Source organism: Diorhabda carinulata, chromosome 4, assembly GCF_026250575.1.
Source record: "Diorhabda carinulata isolate Delta chromosome 4, icDioCari1.1, whole genome shotgun sequence".
Lineage (NCBI taxonomy): Eukaryota > Metazoa > Arthropoda > Insecta > Coleoptera > Chrysomelidae > Diorhabda > Diorhabda carinulata.
In genome coordinates, this window is record NC_079463.1 from 14717536 (window position 1) to 14736283 (window position 18748).

Consider the following 18748-nt stretch of genomic DNA (forward strand, 5'->3'; position numbering starts at 1 on the left):
CCATAACAATTTATCGCAATAAAATTTTTTAATTTGACCTCACAATATAATACCCTGAGAATAAAAAAAAATAATAATAACATAATAAAATAAAGAAATTCAAATAATTATTAATGGCGCCCAAATTAAAATCTGATTTTATTTAAAATAAAATTTATAAAAATATTACATTACACACTATAATACCATAACAATATATATCCCACGTAGGCTTTTGTTTAGATGTATGACCTGGTGATACGCGCTCTCACATCACATCACATCACTCCGGAAACAAAACGATCATCATCTGAGTGGACTGCAGTCTGCGAACCACGTCCAAAGGCACAGTAAGCTAGGAAGGTTTTGGCTTCAGTATTTTGGGATGCACATAGCATATTGTTCATTGACTATCTCCAAAAGGAAGAGACAATCAATGGCGAATGCTACCTAGAATTGTTGGATCCCTTGAATGCAACAATCAAGGAAAAACTGCGTCATTTGTCGAATAAAAAACCACTGTTTCATCAAGACAGCGCACCGATTTACAAATGGTTGGTAGCGATGCCAATGGTTACATTGAATCAATATCGCTTCCTTATCCACTATATAGTCCAGATCTAGCCCCCAGTGACCACTGACTATTCGGTATCTTTAAAAATGCTCACTGGTAAGAAATTCAGCTGAAATAAAGAAGCAATTGCTAAAACTGGGCTGGAATGATTGTTTTGCTCTTGAAGGAGATTACATTGATGAATAAATAAATAAAATGATTTTTAAAATGTTATAACGAAATGACAAGTTTTCTAATATACCCTAATACTTATTTTCAATGAATATTCGGATCAGATATCATGTTAAGTAGATAGCAAAATTCAACAAAATCCTATGTATTGTATTATTATTCTTTAATACAAACTATTAATTAATTTTTTCAGTGTGTGGTGAAAACGAGTATCATAATTCATGTGCATCGAGTTGCGTACCTGAGCCTACATGTCAAAACCCCAATCCGACATCTTCAGAAATGTGTATTCTAATATGTGTACAAAAATGCGATTGTGATATTAATAATGGATTTATAAGAGACGAATTCTCAGGATTGTGCGTCCCAATCGAAAATTGTCCAAGTCGTATTGCTCCAAGTAAGTCTATTATTCGATTTTTTCAGATAACGTATCACACTATTAGGACTTTTAATGGTATTTTCTTGGCTTCATGTATACTACGCCATAATAGTAAACAGGAATTGAATTTTTCTCTAGATTCGCAATGTCCTCAAGATGAAGTTTTGAATACGTGTGCTTCGTATTGTGTACCCGAAGCGACTTGTCAAAATCCGTATCCGCAACAATATCAAATTGTTTGTCCAAAAATTTGCGTGGAACGGTGCGAATGTGGCAGCGGATTAATAAGAGAAGATGTAACTGGTAAATGTATCAAGAAAGATCAGTGCTCTGTTTGTAACAGTAAGTAACTATAAAATAATTGAGTTGATAAGCTGTACCTCATAATAAAAGTGGATTTCAATGTTAATTTGTAGTATCTTTTATAATTTCGAAAACTAGATTTCAATTTTCAACAACAAAATGAGTTTGTATGATCTATTAAAATTCTGTTCTAAACTCCAATAAGTTGTATCTAACAACAATCTTCATATAGATCTATATATAAAGGGGGTGTACAGGAGATTCCTGATTACGTTATTTTTTAGTTCATTTGTAATGGCAAATAAAAACACTAAACTTTCTTCTTATTCACCTTTACTACATCATTAAACTATAAACCAATAAGTAGTGGACTGTATTTACTATTTAACTAAATTGTACTTTGAAACTAAAACATTTATCCACTCTTGCTAATTGACATAAACCAAAATACAAAATATAAAAATATATTATAAGATAGTAGCGCAATAATAATCACACGCACATTACCAAGGCCAAAAAGCAAGTGTTACATTTTTTTTTTTCTATTTATCTTACGGCCCAGCGTTAGCCGATTAGACAAGCAAAAAAAGGTCTAAAAATAGAAACCACAATACAGCTTGTTGCCACGGTAACAAAATTCAGTATATGCGGTGAACAGATTAATAACACCAAAGAAATATACATATATACGAGGTGCGTTCACAACAGGGGGATTTGTACATATACTGGAACATGAAAGATCTCTTGTGTGTTACTTGGAGCTAGCCTCTACATGTATGCTACAGCTCGTCGTAAAGTCCCACAGCACTGATTAATGACTGAATGCTCAGATTTTATTTCGATACATACGGTGTGCCCGTATGTCACACTCTCCTGCAATTGCCGGTGTTTTTCACTTTTATTGACCCTTCAGGAACTTTATGAATATACATAGGTGGTTCCTACTTAAGTTGATGTATTTATTAGACCTTTAACGGTTTTACTTTTTTTTTATTACCTCGTGAGAAATAGAACGGTTCTGGTCCGGTGACAGGGATCTTGCCCCCCTTTTCACCAAATAATTTGTTTTCTCTTTCCATTGCAAACTTATCTGTACTGGCACCGATATCAGGAGAACATTATTTTCTTTATTTAGCTAATTTAGTGTTTATAGACAATCCACGACCACTTCCGCATAATTGTTTGTGAATTGATCGCTCTTATGAATGTTTGTTATCAAATATATCTACTATATCTCTTTTCAGATAGTTCGAAATTATGCACACCTTCAAATAGATAGAAATTCCGCCTAAATGGATTCTTATTGATTCGGAGCTTTTGGCTATTCTGCCTTACATTCTCACAGGCATAAGTATACCATACTATGACGTATGATATAATTACTGATCAGGTCAAGTGTATCATACTTCCAGTTCTTACTGCTAGAAGTTCTAGAAAAAACTCTTTTTTGGTAAGTCATCTACTAGAAATGAATTCCACAACTTTACATAAAAAAATTGTCTTTTTCTTGAAATTTATTTTGTGATATTTCCATTCACAAAAATAAAGAAAATATGCCACATCCCTTGAAAAGTTTGCTTTTGTGGTAATAAATTCTCTTTCTTGAGTTATTAGAAGATATTTTAGAAGTTACAAATAGACAAAAATGTCATCTCAAAAGTGAAAATATGATGCTAATACGATATTTAAATCTTTGAAGCCTACGAAGCTTATTTTAAATTCCTTGTTCGTAATTTAGGTAAACCGTGAGCTCCACACGTTACTTGCAGTAAATGCAAAAGATATTTAGACGGTAGGTTAGATTAGGTTAGGAAAAGTAACATCCATACTTATAATATTAAAAATGTGAAAGCATAGATGTTTGTTACGCTTTCACGCAAAAACTACTTGACTAATCATCATGAAACTTGGTACATATATTCTGGGAGGTACTAGAAGTAGCATAGTATACTTTTAATTAAAAAAAAATATTTTTTACAAAAATAAAGAAAAATTGTCAACAAATATCAATATTTTGCTACTTCGGCGCCATCTAGCATACTAAAATACTAAATTATCGTCAATTATCGTCGTACGATATTACCGGCAGTCAAGTCAATATCTATTTAATCTATACATCCAATTCAATTGACTATAGTTTCAGCAGTTTGGAATTTTTGAGGTTAGGTACAATAGTACTTTCAGTGACGGTCACTGAAAGCGTATGTCTAAAAAATGCCTCGGAAGCGTAAATCTACATTATCAAAGAATTCGGCCCGTGCAGCAAAAGTTGCGCGAAATCAAGAATCTACGGTGCATGCAGAGCTGAGAAGACAAAAGCAAGCAAGGCGACAAAGTGATTTGAGAGCTGCTGAAACACCTTTTCAGACCCAACGTCATTTAGAAAGACATGCCCAACAGCGGGTAGATAGAAGAGCGATAGAAACACCAGAACAAATGTTTTGAAACTTCATTTTATGTAGTAATGTTTAGAAATCGATAATACTAAACCAAGCAATAGAATAAAGTCATCATATTGATATATTTGTATTATAATGTTTTCTGATACTTATTTAATGGATTCGATGCGAGCGAAGCCGCGGGTAAGAGCTAGTTTCTTTTATATAAATGCATTTTCATTATTTGCTTAATTTCATTTAGATGGTATAGAGGTGAGAAATGGAATATAAAAGTCGCAGCACCAAGACCACGGTGACTGTTATTTCTAAGTTGTTCATCCAAAATAAAAAAAATTAACGAATTCTTCTTCTTCTAGTTCCTAAACCTTTTACAAAATTGTCTAAATCAAGCTCTTCTCAAAGTTCAAATAAATATATTGAAGATGAAGAGTTTGTATTGTCACAGGAACCACCATAACTTCATTTTCTCATACCAGAAGACTTTAATGACTTAATTTGAGTATTGAATTTGCCTAAAAATAAATCAGATCTTTTGGGTTTCCATTTGAAGCAATGAAATTTGATTATTTATATCAAAATAACAGACCAACGAAGTCGACATGAAATGTTTTCTACGTTTTTTGCCAAAGAAGATGGACTCTGTTATTCTAATTACATAAGAGATTTGTTTGAAGCAATTAGGATGCTCTGTGTTTCCAGTAAGTGGCGTGTATTTATTGACATCTCTACGAAAAGCTTAAAAGCAGCTTTATTACATAACGGAAATAAAATTCCATCATTCTGTACTTCTTAAAAAAACTATGAAAGAGTAGAAATTTTCACTAGAAGCTTTGAAATATAAAGAGTGGCATTGGAGATTTTAAGATAGTAGGATTCTTAATGGGGCTACAGGGTGGATATACAAAATATCCGTATTATTTTTGTTATGTGAGATAGTAGAGCCGATGCTCAACACTATATTCAACGAGCATGTCCACTAAGAACTAAATTTTGTATTGGGAAATGCCTTATGAAACAATTCGTAAAAAAGAGGTGAAAGATCTGAGACTTTTACATTTTTAAAAAACTTTTTTGCAAAGTTGGCGGAAGCAAATGCTAAAGCTGAAATTTTTGTTGGTCCACAAATAAAAAAACTCTCTACTAGTGATGAATTTCCAAAATTTCTTACCGGTGCCCAACAAAAAAAACACTTTCAAAGGAGTAGTTTTTAGATTTTTAGGGAATAAAAAAACTGGAAAAAGTTACCATATGTGCACTAGAGGCTTTAGTTTATCCAAAATTTTGTGGGTTATACACAAAAATGGTCCAGGATTTAAGTTTCCGAGAGTTTCCTTATCTCAATGAAGCCAGAATGGGGGAGAAACAATATCGAAAACGAGGCTTCCACACACGAGGGTTGCTACTTAAGTTTCGAAATATGGCAACACTGAGGTGGCTCACTTATAAAATTGTCGAAGCAGAAACTGGAAGTACAAAATGACTGAAATTTAAATGAGAATCTCAACGCATGCGAAAAAATATTTCCCAGCTTATATGGATAAGTGCTAACATCTTCAGGAATCTTCTCGGACAACTTTTATCAAATTCCATTACTCTACCACTATATAAATAGTAAGTGCGTTGAGCCTAACACTATAATAATATAGTGTTAATCTTATACCCTTTCTTTGAGTTGGATAAATGCTAAAGCGAGAATTCGAGCAGTTGATTTATCTTTTAGTTTTGAAACACATTTATGATACAAAATAGTCCATCAAAAGATGAATTTAGTCATGGTATATTTTTAGTTTTTCTATGGAAATGTATTTTGTGGTCTAATGCTACAGATACCGGAAATTCTTTTTTAAACTCACCATGTCACAAAAAAGATCAGTGATAATGAGTCTGGCTATAGATCTATTCAACTATTAGATCCTGAATTAAGATGCTTAGCTATTCAAAAAGCAAAAACTGCATTGAAAGAGAATAATTATCCGGAAAAAATGATAAATAACATATTCAAGAAAAGGATAAACAGACACTATAATCAATCAAAATACATAACAGAAACGAAACATCAAAACATAAAACATTTTTCCTTACCCTATGTACAAGGAGTTTCTCAACAATTATCGAATTATTTCAATAAATATGATATCAGTATAAGTCATAGAGGACATAATACATTATCCAAATATTTGTGACGCTGTCTACATAGGGCAGACATCTCAGTGTTTAGAAAATAGGCTAAAAGGTCCTTAATACGATAAAAGACAACAGAATCGCATTAACGAACCATGAAATATCAAAAAAACATAAATTCAATTATGAAGATTAAAAAATTCTTTGAACGGAATCTAATACACGAAAAAGAGAATTTTTAGAAATGAAAATGAAAACTACAAATAATTGATCTATAGATCAATATAAATAAGCAAATTGTCAGTGTCAATATCATATTTTGATAAAGACTTAAAGAAAAGTCGAAACGTCAAATTTTATCTTTCTTTTAAAAATTATCAAAAGAAAACTAATTTCAAAACAGAAATGACTTAAAATCAAGAACATTTAGAAGCATTAATATTTCAAAAGGTCTAAGATATTAAATAAATTTATATTATTTATTTACTCTAAGACCGCCAAATTAATATCATTTCAGTTCAAGTGAAAAATTGTTACACAAAATACTTAGTTGTAGGTCCTACATTATTGATTATCTATTTTTATAGGTGAATCCCAAGTACCAGGATGCCAGTCATGTTGTAATAACGATGACATTCCAACATGTAGAGACCCAAACCCATTGTTAGCTTGTAACTGTTTAATTTGTACTCCTGGATGTGTTTGTCAAGATGGATTTGTCCTCAATGAATATACAGGTGAATGCGTTCGTCCTTGCGATTGTTCTGTACTTTGAAAAATACTAAATATAGTTAATTCTTAATAATCTTGCATATTTAAATTCAAATAACATTCTGTTAAATAAAAAGCAAATCCCCCAATGGATTCATTTATTTGCGGGAACAATGCACACATTGGTCTAATATCTACCTACAAACTTTGGCTAAATAATGTCAGAAATGTTGTATTAAATATAAAGGAAGAGTTGATCCTCTAATATTGGGAAATATAGGTAATTAAACCAATTTTTAACAAGGATAAGAATATTGAAGGTGAGGAAAAACTTTGTCAAGCATGCTCTTTAAGTTGTATGAAAAAATATCGGGAAACGAAAAAATGAGGAAAGAATTCACCGTAATAAACTGAAAGTGGCGCTTTCACTGTCGATTTTCACTTTTAGCATTTTAATAATTGAATAAATATGAAATCAAAAAAAGTTCAGACAATAATATCGAAATCAGTTACAATTTTCAAATAATGCATGTTCTACAATATTAACAATTGACCAAGACGTACTACCACAAAGTCAACTCCACGACATAGATCCGTAAGTACAGAAAGACAAAAGGGTTACGTGGAGTGGAATTTCATCCAAATGACTGATAACTAATTATAAATATGCAGTAAATGAGTACTTAAGTTACTGAAGATAACGTCTATTTTACAAGTTTTTTTATATGAATGTTCAAACAGACTTCTTCAAATGAGATCTTTTTGTAAAAAATAATCATATACTTGTAGTCTTAACTCTAAGATTAAGAAGTCAACGCTGATTCCTTCCACTACTACTGATCCTAAAAATAGAAAAATGAGCATAGCCTAGAAATAAGATTAACAATTTTGATATTTTAGTTTTAAATAAAAGCATTAAACTTCTATACTCATAATTGGAGAGTCATTTTTAACAAACGACAAAAATTTTAGTTAAATGTAATAGTACTGGTAACATGTTTAGCAAAAAATGTTTTATTTATGTTTTCTCGATGTAAAAATCCAATAGGGCAGTTGAACTCAAGCGATCCACGGCCTATTTCAAACCCTTCGACCCTATACTTTTGTAGTAGCCATAGAGACTGAATTTTTCGACACCATGACTGATTCCAATGTAATCGACAGCCAATTATCTGTATTTACAACCAGGCATCACTTTCACTCTGTTATTAATTACAAAATTGCAAACAATTCGAAGTGGAGAAAACTTTAAACCTATATTATTACAATAAACAATTAACAGTCTGAACGTGGAATATGTAGTCATTTGCTTATCAATTAAAATCATGGAAGAGAAATCATATGTTTGGTTTGGTATGGTTAATAACAGAGTCTGTCTAGTTCAAGATACTTTTTTGCTCGGCAATTTTTTTTCTTATTGTAAGAATCGTGGTACTTACCACCGCCCCTTCCCTATATCAGCCGAAGCCATTCCTCCTACGAATTACGTCACTGATAATTGAAACTAATGTAAAACTAAACATATCTTTCATTAATAACTCATGTATCTTTTTTCTTTTTAATTCTCTAATGGAATTGCAAAACGTCTATAGAAATAAATCCTTTCTCTATATAATCATAAACCAAAAATGTGAGGAAACCGAATTCGGTCTAGGTAATATCTAGAGGTTCTTATTTAAACTTAAAATTATGTGTTTAAATGGTGTTATGCAACATTCTATCTAGTTGAAGATACTTTCTAAATATGAACCTGTTTTCCTAATAACATTGTTTGTAACTTCTAAAGTAACCCCTACACAAAACTTAGACATAAAATTGGTACACCCTGTATATTGTAATGATGATATTTTTTTACAACAAAAACTGAATTTTCGCGAACAAATGTTAATAGAAGAAATATTATAACAGGCTACATAATGTTACTACCAAAATTGAAGATTAAGTAGATAAAAGAAGTTTGAGCACGCTTTCACGATTTTGAACCAAAGATCCAAAAAATAAAAGTGAAATTATTCACATATTACAAAGTTCACCTAATTAGAAAATAATTGACCAAAAACTGTGATGGAAATAGTTTTCATAACGCCAAAAAAATTCATAAAGCCTTACATTTGAGCACTGACGCGCATGGTTCGTTTTGAAATCGAAGACCCAAAATTTCATCAATTTTTCTAACTATTGCAAAAGACACTATAGTCCAGTCATTATAGAAAGTTCACCTCGGAATTCGAGATACCCAGCTGTAAGTCTGTAAATACCTGTATATTGACACCCTAAAAGTTGTCTCTAAACCTACATATGGTAGGGTGTACGCAACTATCAAATTTCAAGGTCAAAGGTCACAAAAATCGGTTTTTTGTGCTTTTTTTGTAAATATCTCATTTCATTCGTTCACTCCGCCCTCTATCTTGAAAACGGTTCGCCGTAAAAAAATTTTTTTTAAACAAAATTTGTAGAGAATTTTGTATTTTACAATATTGATAAGAAATACAAATAGCAAAAAACCCATAAACTTTATGTTGGAGTGCTGAAGCGCATAGTTCGTTCTGTAATCGAAGCCACAAAATTTGTTCAAATTTTCCCAAATTACTGCAAAGGAGTAAATAAGGAAAGCAATAACAAAACATTCTGTATTTTTGATTACGTCAAAACTATGAATAACGGTCTGTTTCGCATCCGCTTGAGTAACTTCTGTCGGTGTCTGAAAGGCCCAAACTTATATTGAACAATTAAATGAACGTAAATAGAAAACGGTTTAGATAACAACACAAGAATTACAAAAAAAGTGTATGGATATGTTTAATTACTATATAATTCACATATAATTGTGTGCAACGTCACATCTTTGATATTTGCACATAATTAGTGATTATACCTGTTACAAGAAATATATATTTTTCGGTGGAAAAGAAATCGCTTTTTAGTGCCTAAGCACTGAAGTAACTGGATGTTATCCGCTTCATGTTCGACAGGTGTCGATTATTCGTCATCCAGCTTACAACCTTTTAATATTACGAATAATTCAAACTGTTCTATTACGATTAACATAAAAAAATGAAAAGATATAGAATATGCATTTTGATTTTAAAAAATAATCGTATTATTTAGCTCTGTAACTAATCGCTAAATTCATAACCTATTCGAAATCAGGGCGATTTCGAAAAAAATACAGAGTGAGTTTTATGTATGGAACGCCTCAATTATCTCGGAAACGGTTTGTGTTATAGTACAAATCAAATAAGAAAAACACACAGCGTAATTATGGTGTCACCACTCAGTTAATGTCGATCTCTATTTATCGTAAATCCATATCTTTTATTCTGAATAGCCAGACCAGAGAAGTATCAAATTCAAATAAAAATTCAAACAGCTGATTGTTAACCGTATACTTGAGTCTATGTCAACTAAAGTTGGTAGATCGCTTGAAATTGGTTCAAGATTATGACAAAAGCGGATGATCAATTAACAAATTACAACTCGCAATTTTACCAATGTTTAAACACTATAAACGTTCATAGGAGCAATGGGTAAGATGGAAAAATCATTTTTCCCCTTTTTAGCATATTGCTTTAATAAAATGGTCTTATAAAGCCCTTCGAATTTTAAACACATATCTCAAAAAATATAAATAAAGGGGACCTAGCTATGATAGAATAAAACCTAAATGTTGTGTTGTGCGCCACTACCCAGTTTTTTACTAACGACCAAACTTTTTCTATGAGGTTAAACTTGGTACGTAAATAATTAAGTATGCTTATTAGCTGAATCCAATTTTATCAGGAGAAATAAGATCAAGTTTTCTTTTCTTAGCCTCCTCCATTCAACTTTTTGAGCTTCCTTACTAATTTTTGGGACACACCTGTAGCAGCTAGTGTCCTTTCTCTGCAATATTATTTCATATTTTTCAGAAAAAGTAATGTAAAGTGTAAAAGTTGCTAATATAAAACTCAAAACACCTCTTGATCAGTTTAGCTTTGCTATTAAAAAAGCGCAAAATATACTAAAATCAGTTTTAAAAGACACTTAAGTTGGCCAAGTTGAAGTGGCAAAGTGCCCTGTTTTTTTTTTAGAACGCAAGTAAAAAGAAAAATAGGTAATATATTTTATGGTTTCAACCACACATTTAATTACTCTATGCAAAAAAAGGCCTTATTATGTAAAAAATCTTAAGTGTTTACCTGTAATTTTTTGAAGGAATGGTAATGTGGTGTGTGTGTGTGTGCAAAATATTTATGTGTAAATAATGTCGCCGAGATTAAAAGAAAGATTGAAACTCTTCTAGTGCAATATAGACAAGAGAAAAAGTTACTAGCAATAAATTGTAAGTCCGGGATGGGGACCCAAAAAAAATAAGCATTGGTGGGGATTAACTTATTTTGATTTTTTGGCTGACAAATCAACACCCCGGGAAACGTTTTTAAGCGTTGTATCAGTCCAATTGAAAAATAGTGACAGTCAAGTAGGATCGCCATCCATTAACACCGGTGTGGGTTCGTCAGAAAAAAGCTCCAGTAGTGGTATGCCGTCGACGAATTCTAATAACTAGCAAGAGGTAAGCTTCAAAAGAAGCTTACATGATAATGAAAGAGTGTTATGAGGGAATGAACAAAGAGAGAGATGAACAATCTGTTTATGGCGAAAATAAAGAATCTAAAGAGACTTTGTGTTTTAAAAAACAATATCGATAATTTATTATTTTAATATAAAATGGAGGAATATGAGGAAACAAGGAAATTTGTAACACCAGAAACGAGAATCGCAGGAGAGCTTAGCAATGAAATTGAAAATGAGGAAAAGGGCGATATATATGGACGAGTTCAGAGATTCACCGTTGACACCGTTTAGTTCGCTATGTGGTTTCAATTGACTAACCTTTATGGTTCATATCAAATTTTGAATTGGGTGTGTAATTTACTATTTATCATTTCGGAAATCATCACCACTATATTCATAACGTCGTAAAAACAATTGTCTTTGCCACCATCGACGATAACAAGGTTCTTCCATTAAAATATAAGCTGCTGCAATGCAGGCCAGACGACGGCGGCGGTTCAAATCACCCATTCTTCGACAAAACCTAACTGACTAATGTTTCATGCCGAATCGCAATTATTTAAATCTGTACTTTAATCAACGTGTTTGACAAACTTGTTTCCCCATTGTTTGTTCAATGGAGACGCACCTTTATATTAGCACGACACAAAACACAAACAAACTCTAAACAACTACAAATACATATATATATATATATATATATATATATATATATATATATATATATACCCCATGAATGAAATCGAGCAGCATCGGAAATCCGATGAGGATATTCTCACGCTCTTTGTCAGGTATGACGTGCCTGTATTTTTCTTATTTGATTTGTACTTTACAGCCGGTATTATGGTGTCATTGTTGTCAGATCTTTCCTTTTTCCGGAAAAGTAATAAACTTTGTTGTTTCAAATAGATCACCCTATATGTTTTGTTATTTTAGAAATCTTAAAAAAAATACTCAATATTTTTTATTTAATACTGTCTATAATAAAATGCCATAATTTCGGAGTTATAGCTACATTTACAGTGTCTCCACCAAAATGACAATAAATATTGTACATTTAGATGGCTACAATTAAATAAATTGCTTTAATTTGAATATTCTTCAATAATTCAGTTCTAGTAACAGTAAATTAGTAAAAAGTTTAACGAAACTAGTGTAGTAAAATATTTATCCAAATCTTTAAATGTTTGTGTCATGTTAGAAGTAGATCCACATTTTTGAAGTAGAAAAATTACGACTTATAGAAAATATACAGTAAAGGCGATTACAGCAGATGCTCAAAATGTGTCCATTTACTTGAGTACAAGCCATGAGATTTTTTAAACTTTTAATCCGTGACTGCTCAATTCTTCTTATTTCTGATGTAATCCTATCTTTTAACTCCTGAGTATTGGCAGGTTTTGTTTTATAAAAGATGTTTTCTAAGTGACTTCACAGGAAATAGTCTAAAGGATTCATGTCGGGTGATCAGGAGGGGCCATTCGATATAACCGTGCCTTCCAATCCATCTTCTAGGAAACAAATTATTTAGGTATTCCCCCACTACACACGCATAGTGAGGTGGGGCGCCATCTTGTAGCCAAATATTGTCACTTGGGATATTGTCATTGTCTGAAACTTCTAATAATGAAGTTTTTTTTTAATATAATTGAAAATATTTAAGTTCTTGAATTTGGAAATATCCGAGCCAACTCAGGTTATACTATATATACTAATAATACTATTTTCCAATAAATCTAAATACGCAGGACCATTTAAGTTACCCTAAATGAAAAAGGGACTAATTATATTGTCGCCTATTATTCCAGCCCATACATTCAGTTTTTCGGGATATTGGGTGTGGGATTCACGCATCCAACGAGGATTGTTACGTGACCAGTACCTACAATTATGCCGATTTACGTTTTCGTTAATATAAAAAGTGACCTCATCGTGAAACATAACATTACTTAAAAATTTTGGTTCGTTTTGAATGTAACATTTTTCCATCATTAGGTCTCCAAACTCTTCGCGTCTATCAAAATTGTCATCTGACAACTCTTGAACTAACGTTACTTTGTATGAATTGAATTTATTATCACGTCAAATTTTCATTACGGATGTTTGCGAAATATTTATTATTTCCTGGATATTTATCTAGTACTCAAGTGTGGATCGTCTTCTAACAGGACACAAACATCTAAAGATTTGTTTTCAGTTTAGATTTAGATAAATCTTTTACTGAACCAGTTTCGTTAAACTTTTTTACTAATTTACTAACAGTAGACCTTGTTATGGGACTTCCGTTAGGATATACATTATTAAAAATATTACACGTTTCTTGTTGACCTCAACGCCTATCACTATATCCTAATATCATTAATTATTAAATTTTTCTTTTTCAGATAAACGATCCAATGGGACTTTCAATAAACTTTAACAATAATCATTTAGTGCAACGTCAAATTTGTTATTGTAGCAGTCATAGCTACCTAAATGTATTATTCTAACTTCGGCGGAGATAAAGCAAATATAACTATAACTCCGAAATTATGGCATTTAGATGAAAAATAACAAGTATTTCTTAAGGATTTCTAAAAGCACAAAATATATAGGGTGATCTATTTGAAATAACAAAGTATATACTACCATAATAACGACCGTATCACAACAACCTTGTACACAAAAATTTATAATAATCATACAAGTCGTTGCCGAGATACTTGAGGCGTTTCATGCATAAATCTCACTCTGTATAATACGTGTATAATACGTATATAACACGACACTAAAGACTCTTCTTGTCGCTCATCTCCAGCCTCGTGAGAAAATGTATGACTTGACACATAAATAACTATTAATTCTATGTTTTGTTTATCACAGTATTAAATATTTTTTTATATCATCCGTAATCGAATGAATTATGTATTGCAAGTATTGACGATAGTCATTATATATATATATATATATATATATATATATATATATATATATATATATATATATATATATATATATATATATATATATATATATATATATTATTTTTTGCATTTTGGTTATTCGCATTATCCTGTGTGAAATTTTCCTAGATATATAAAACTTTTTGTATCTGATAACCATTGGATGAAAAGTTTCATTTGATATTCAAGTGTTATTTTCAATAATTACTGAAAATTTGAAAACATTATAGGGCTTAGATTTCAAAACGAACGTTGCGCCACAAGACTGAAACGTAAACTTCATGAATTTTTTTGGAGTTATAAAAAATACTTGCATCACAATTTTTTGTTAAATGTTTTCTATTTAGGTGAACTGTGTAATAGTTAATTTTTTTTCTACTTTTTTAGTAGTAGCAGACAGTTTTTCCAATGACTTTAAATTAGTAGATAGTGCAAGAAAATAGGGGAGCGATGTGAGTGAAATTATTATTAAATTAATACAAAAAATTTTATTGTAGATATGGAGCTATCATGGTATAATCGTTTCAAGTTCGAAATATGTTAATTGTTGTCAATTTAATTATTAATGTCCTAAAAGATATTATTGTCAACAATTTAATAAATTTATAAATAATAAAAAAAAGAAAGTGCCTACCTTTGTTGCTAAATAAACATTATTCAGTGCATCCTGAAGAAATTTATCAAATTGGTCTTTTGTTAATACCTTTGATTTTTTTGAGGTATATTTTTTTTCTGGTCGCTTTAAAAATGCAGCTAATTTGGTATAATTTTCCATTTTTACATTATGTTTGATGTTTAATTGAGTTTTAATCATTGAATATTGAGCCCATAGTGTCGAACTTTTAAATTTTCTTGACAAATACATATAATAAGCAAGCATAAGATTTTCTGTGTATATTCGTATAATATTTTCTTTGCACCATCTTATAAATTTTTCATAAGTCAAATCATACATTTTTGGTGACTTCGTCGGAAATAGTGTTTGAATAGTGGAATTAGCTATTTCAACTAATTCCGGAGGTGTACGTTGAAATTCTTCTTCTTGAGGCGTTTTCACAATACACTTTTCAAAACTGACAAACACCAAAATAAAAATTAAATGACAGTTCCAGTATTTGTATTAAATTTGCATGAGCCCAAATGATTCACCACTGATGGCAGGCACAACTCGAACTACTCAAGTGTAATAGGATTTATCTTGTGCTTGCTTTTTGCATGAAAAATAATAGAAACTAATGTAAAACTAACCACAACTTTTATTAATCACTCATGTATCTTTTTTCTTTTGAACTAAATTTTTATGTTTAACTCTATAATGGAATTGCAAAACTTCTTTAGAAATAAATCCTCTGTAACAATATTCACAAACCGAACTTCCTGTATGATTAAACCAATGCACTTTCATATTAAAATTGGATCTAAAACCTTTACTACAGTATTTACACTTATAAGGCAAAACCCCTGCATGAATATATTCGTGTTTCTTCATTTCCCCTGTAGAAAAAAACCTCTTTGGACAAAACTGGCATTGATAAGGGCGCGCTCCTGTATGAGTTAAAGTATGTCGTTTTTTAGCGGTTAGCGTATAAAAGGTTTTTTCACAATAATCACAATGATACTTTCTTTCGTTGGTGTGTTGTTTCATGTGATAAAAGAGTCCGCCTTTGTAGTGGAAAGTCTTTCCACATACTGGACAAATACATTGTGTTTTATTTTTATTGTGAACTTGCATGTGTGCGTTAAGTGTAGTAGCAATAGCGAACTTTTTCCCGCAAACTTGACATACGTAACTCGTTTCACTATGCTTGGTAACTTGGTGGTACTTGAGAGAGCTACTGGTATTGAATTTTTGATCACAAAAGTCACATGAAATGTTCTGTTTCTTATCATGCAATTTTAAATGGTTTCTTAAACTTTTTGAACAACTGAAAAATTTTGAACAGTGTTGGCATTGTAAATTTGGTATTAAAGTCTGGTCACAAGTAACGATATGTTTCTCGAACCTAGCTTTTGAACGATACAGTTTTTGACATACACTACATTCATATCTTAAGTTCATAGCAGATATAATCAACTCATCACAATTATCACTTTTCTGTGAGGTATCCGTATTTTTTTCTCTATCATCATGAATAACATGAATTATTGTATCATTAATTTTATCACTTTCAATAACAATATACTCATCATCATCTTGCTCTTCTTCACTTTCAACAGAATTTTCTTCAACTATTTTCTCTACTGAAGAGCCGGATTTTTTATAACTTTCAACACAATTTTCTTCAACTATTTTGTCAACTGAAGAGCCAGATTTTTTATCACTTTCAACACAATTTTCTCCAAGTATTTTCTCTATTGAAGAGCCGGATTTTTTATAACTTTCAACACAATGTTCTCTAACTATTTCCTTTATTGTAGAGCCGGATTTTTTATAACTTTCGGAAAACGTTGCTGTAACTTGTGTCCCTAAATTCCTTAAGAACCCTCCAAAATCATATCCTTCACGACAATTTTCTGGTTCCACGATAACTAAATCTTTTAAATCATATTTGTTTGTACCTACAATAAGATCTACAGAAGAACTAGTTGTATTATTGGCACAATCTTTTGGTGCAATATGCTGTCCTATATATTGTAAAATAATTTGATGAGATTCTTCAAAGAGTATTTTGAAATCATAAGCTATTTTCAGAATACCTAAGCACATGGAACATATTTGTTTTGGGAATTTTTCACTATCAGTCTCCTAAAAAAATAAAAGAATATTTTCATTTAGGGTAAACAAATATTTTTATTAAAAATATATTAATACCTTATAGTTAAATAAAGCTGACAAGGCATGTTGAATTACTATATTATCATCTTCATTTTCATTGTTTACAGATTCTGTTGCTTCCCTAAAAGTGTAATTTAAAGGAAACATTTCGGAATTTTTACAAAGACATACTCGGCAAAGTGAATTTAACTGAACTTTATTCATTGTAAAGTATCCTTTAATGTAATTGTGTATCCTTCTATATAATAACGTTTTAGTTTATATTCGCAATGAAATAATTTTAAATGGCACTCATATTTAGTTTAATTCAAATGATTATACTTTTCGCCATTAGCATGAAGTTAGATGCAAAAGTGCAGTGGCGTTCTGTCAAATCTATTAAGCTATCAAATATACGTTTCATGCAGATCTCAATTAATTTTTCATTTTCTAAATAGATCTGTAATAACTTTTCTATAATAATGATAGATTATAGATGTTCAATAATTACAGTTATCAACGATTCATCCCTCACACTAAAGCATAATATTAACAAGCTATTTTCATACTGAAATGGCAAAAAGTATAAAAACTTCTAACGTCAATAATCTATCAATCGCGTTATTCATGTTAAAAAATAGTAAGCAGAAATTTGACACTATCTGTTGATTGCAACGCTGGCCTGGCGGCCACAAAGTAGGGTAATTAAACGTAAAAATGAATAATTTTGTGTTAGAAGTGCATTGGAAGGTACTGGTAGACAATGACGCTTCCACAAAAAAGGGCACTTCGACATTAAATTGGTCCATTTCTAATAAGCTTTGCCAATGACTTAGCGAGCAGTGCTTGCACGTGTTGTGGTTAAGTTTATTTGGGCCCTCTTTTGATTGAATATAGATACAAAAATAAACGAAGGCAACTCTATTAAAGTAATTGTATTTATTACTAATCATCATAGAAACAAAAGTGAAAGTATTAACCGGTATACATAATATTACAATTAACAATTTTTGTATTATTAATTTGTTCAAATATCACTTGAGCAAATAATAAGATTTTTTACAATGTTTTCAATCGTTAAAACAATACACCTCGAAAATATCCAAATTTTATTTTTTTTTAAATTTATTTCAGAAAATATCTTGGTTTTATGAAAATATATGGAAATGAGAAACTTTGTGATCAACTTAAAGAAAAAAAGATAAATTAGAAAATTGATCACTTTGTCTGAGTACTGGTCTTAGAACATAGAGTAGTAAGGAAGTATGCGCTATATCTCGTATAATAAATAAAAGAGTATTTAAATACACGAGTATATTTCATTTGTAAAAGTATTGCAAATATTGAGAAAATTTGAAAGTTTATACAAAACTCATTCAATTTAAGGATCAATAATGTTAGTGTAAACAAAAATTTGAATGTTTGTTTGTTTTTTATTTCCATAATGTTTTGATAAATTATTCGCTCGTAAAAATTTCCAATTGAATTATTGAAAATATTAATTTCATTTTATAGAAATAATTTTATCCTGTCTAAATTTTAGGTTTTGACGCCACTGATAAAGTCTATTCGGCGACAGCCATTTTGGATAACCATCTCGGTTAACTGATCTTGACGTAAGAATCCTTCCCTACATCTTCTATGTTTTAAGTTACTGGCATAACAACAACTTTAAATGCCATTAAAATTTCGTCCTTCTAATAAAATTTCAATTTGTCAATATTTCGTTATGGATGTGGACTTAGTAGTTAAGAATTAGACCCCTGGTTGGAGAAGTTATGAAAACAAATAACATTGTAAGGAACTATCTACATATACGTGACCTGTGATATCAAGTAAATAACTTTGTTAATTCAA

At 30.9% G+C, this 18748-nt stretch overlaps 1 protein-coding gene across 3 annotated transcripts; it reads right to left on the bottom strand.

Annotated features, from left to right (window-relative positions):
- Positions 1-593: 593 nt before the first annotated feature.
- On the bottom strand, positions 594-17424 carry LOC130892321 (zinc finger protein 62 homolog). 3 transcript variants are annotated; one of them, XR_009059021.1, is made up of 4 exons: positions 17084-17240; positions 16949-17033; positions 14771-16882; positions 594-662 (listed from the first exon to the last, which is right to left on the bottom strand). XR_009059021.1 is itself a non-coding variant. In XM_057797694.1 (2 exons), exons 1-2 carry the CDS (start codon positions 17114-17116, stop codon positions 15404-15406), a joined length of 1647 nt encoding a protein of 548 aa, XP_057653677.1. In that variant the 5' UTR covers positions 17117-17424; the 3' UTR covers positions 14458-15403. The 3 variants fall into 3 exon arrangements, 1 of the variants encoding a protein (XP_057653677.1); XR_009059020.1 differs by having other exon boundaries at positions 16949-17424; XM_057797694.1 differs by lacking the exon at positions 594-662 and having other exon boundaries at positions 14458-16882; positions 16949-17424.
- Positions 17425-18748: the final 1324 nt, after the last annotated feature.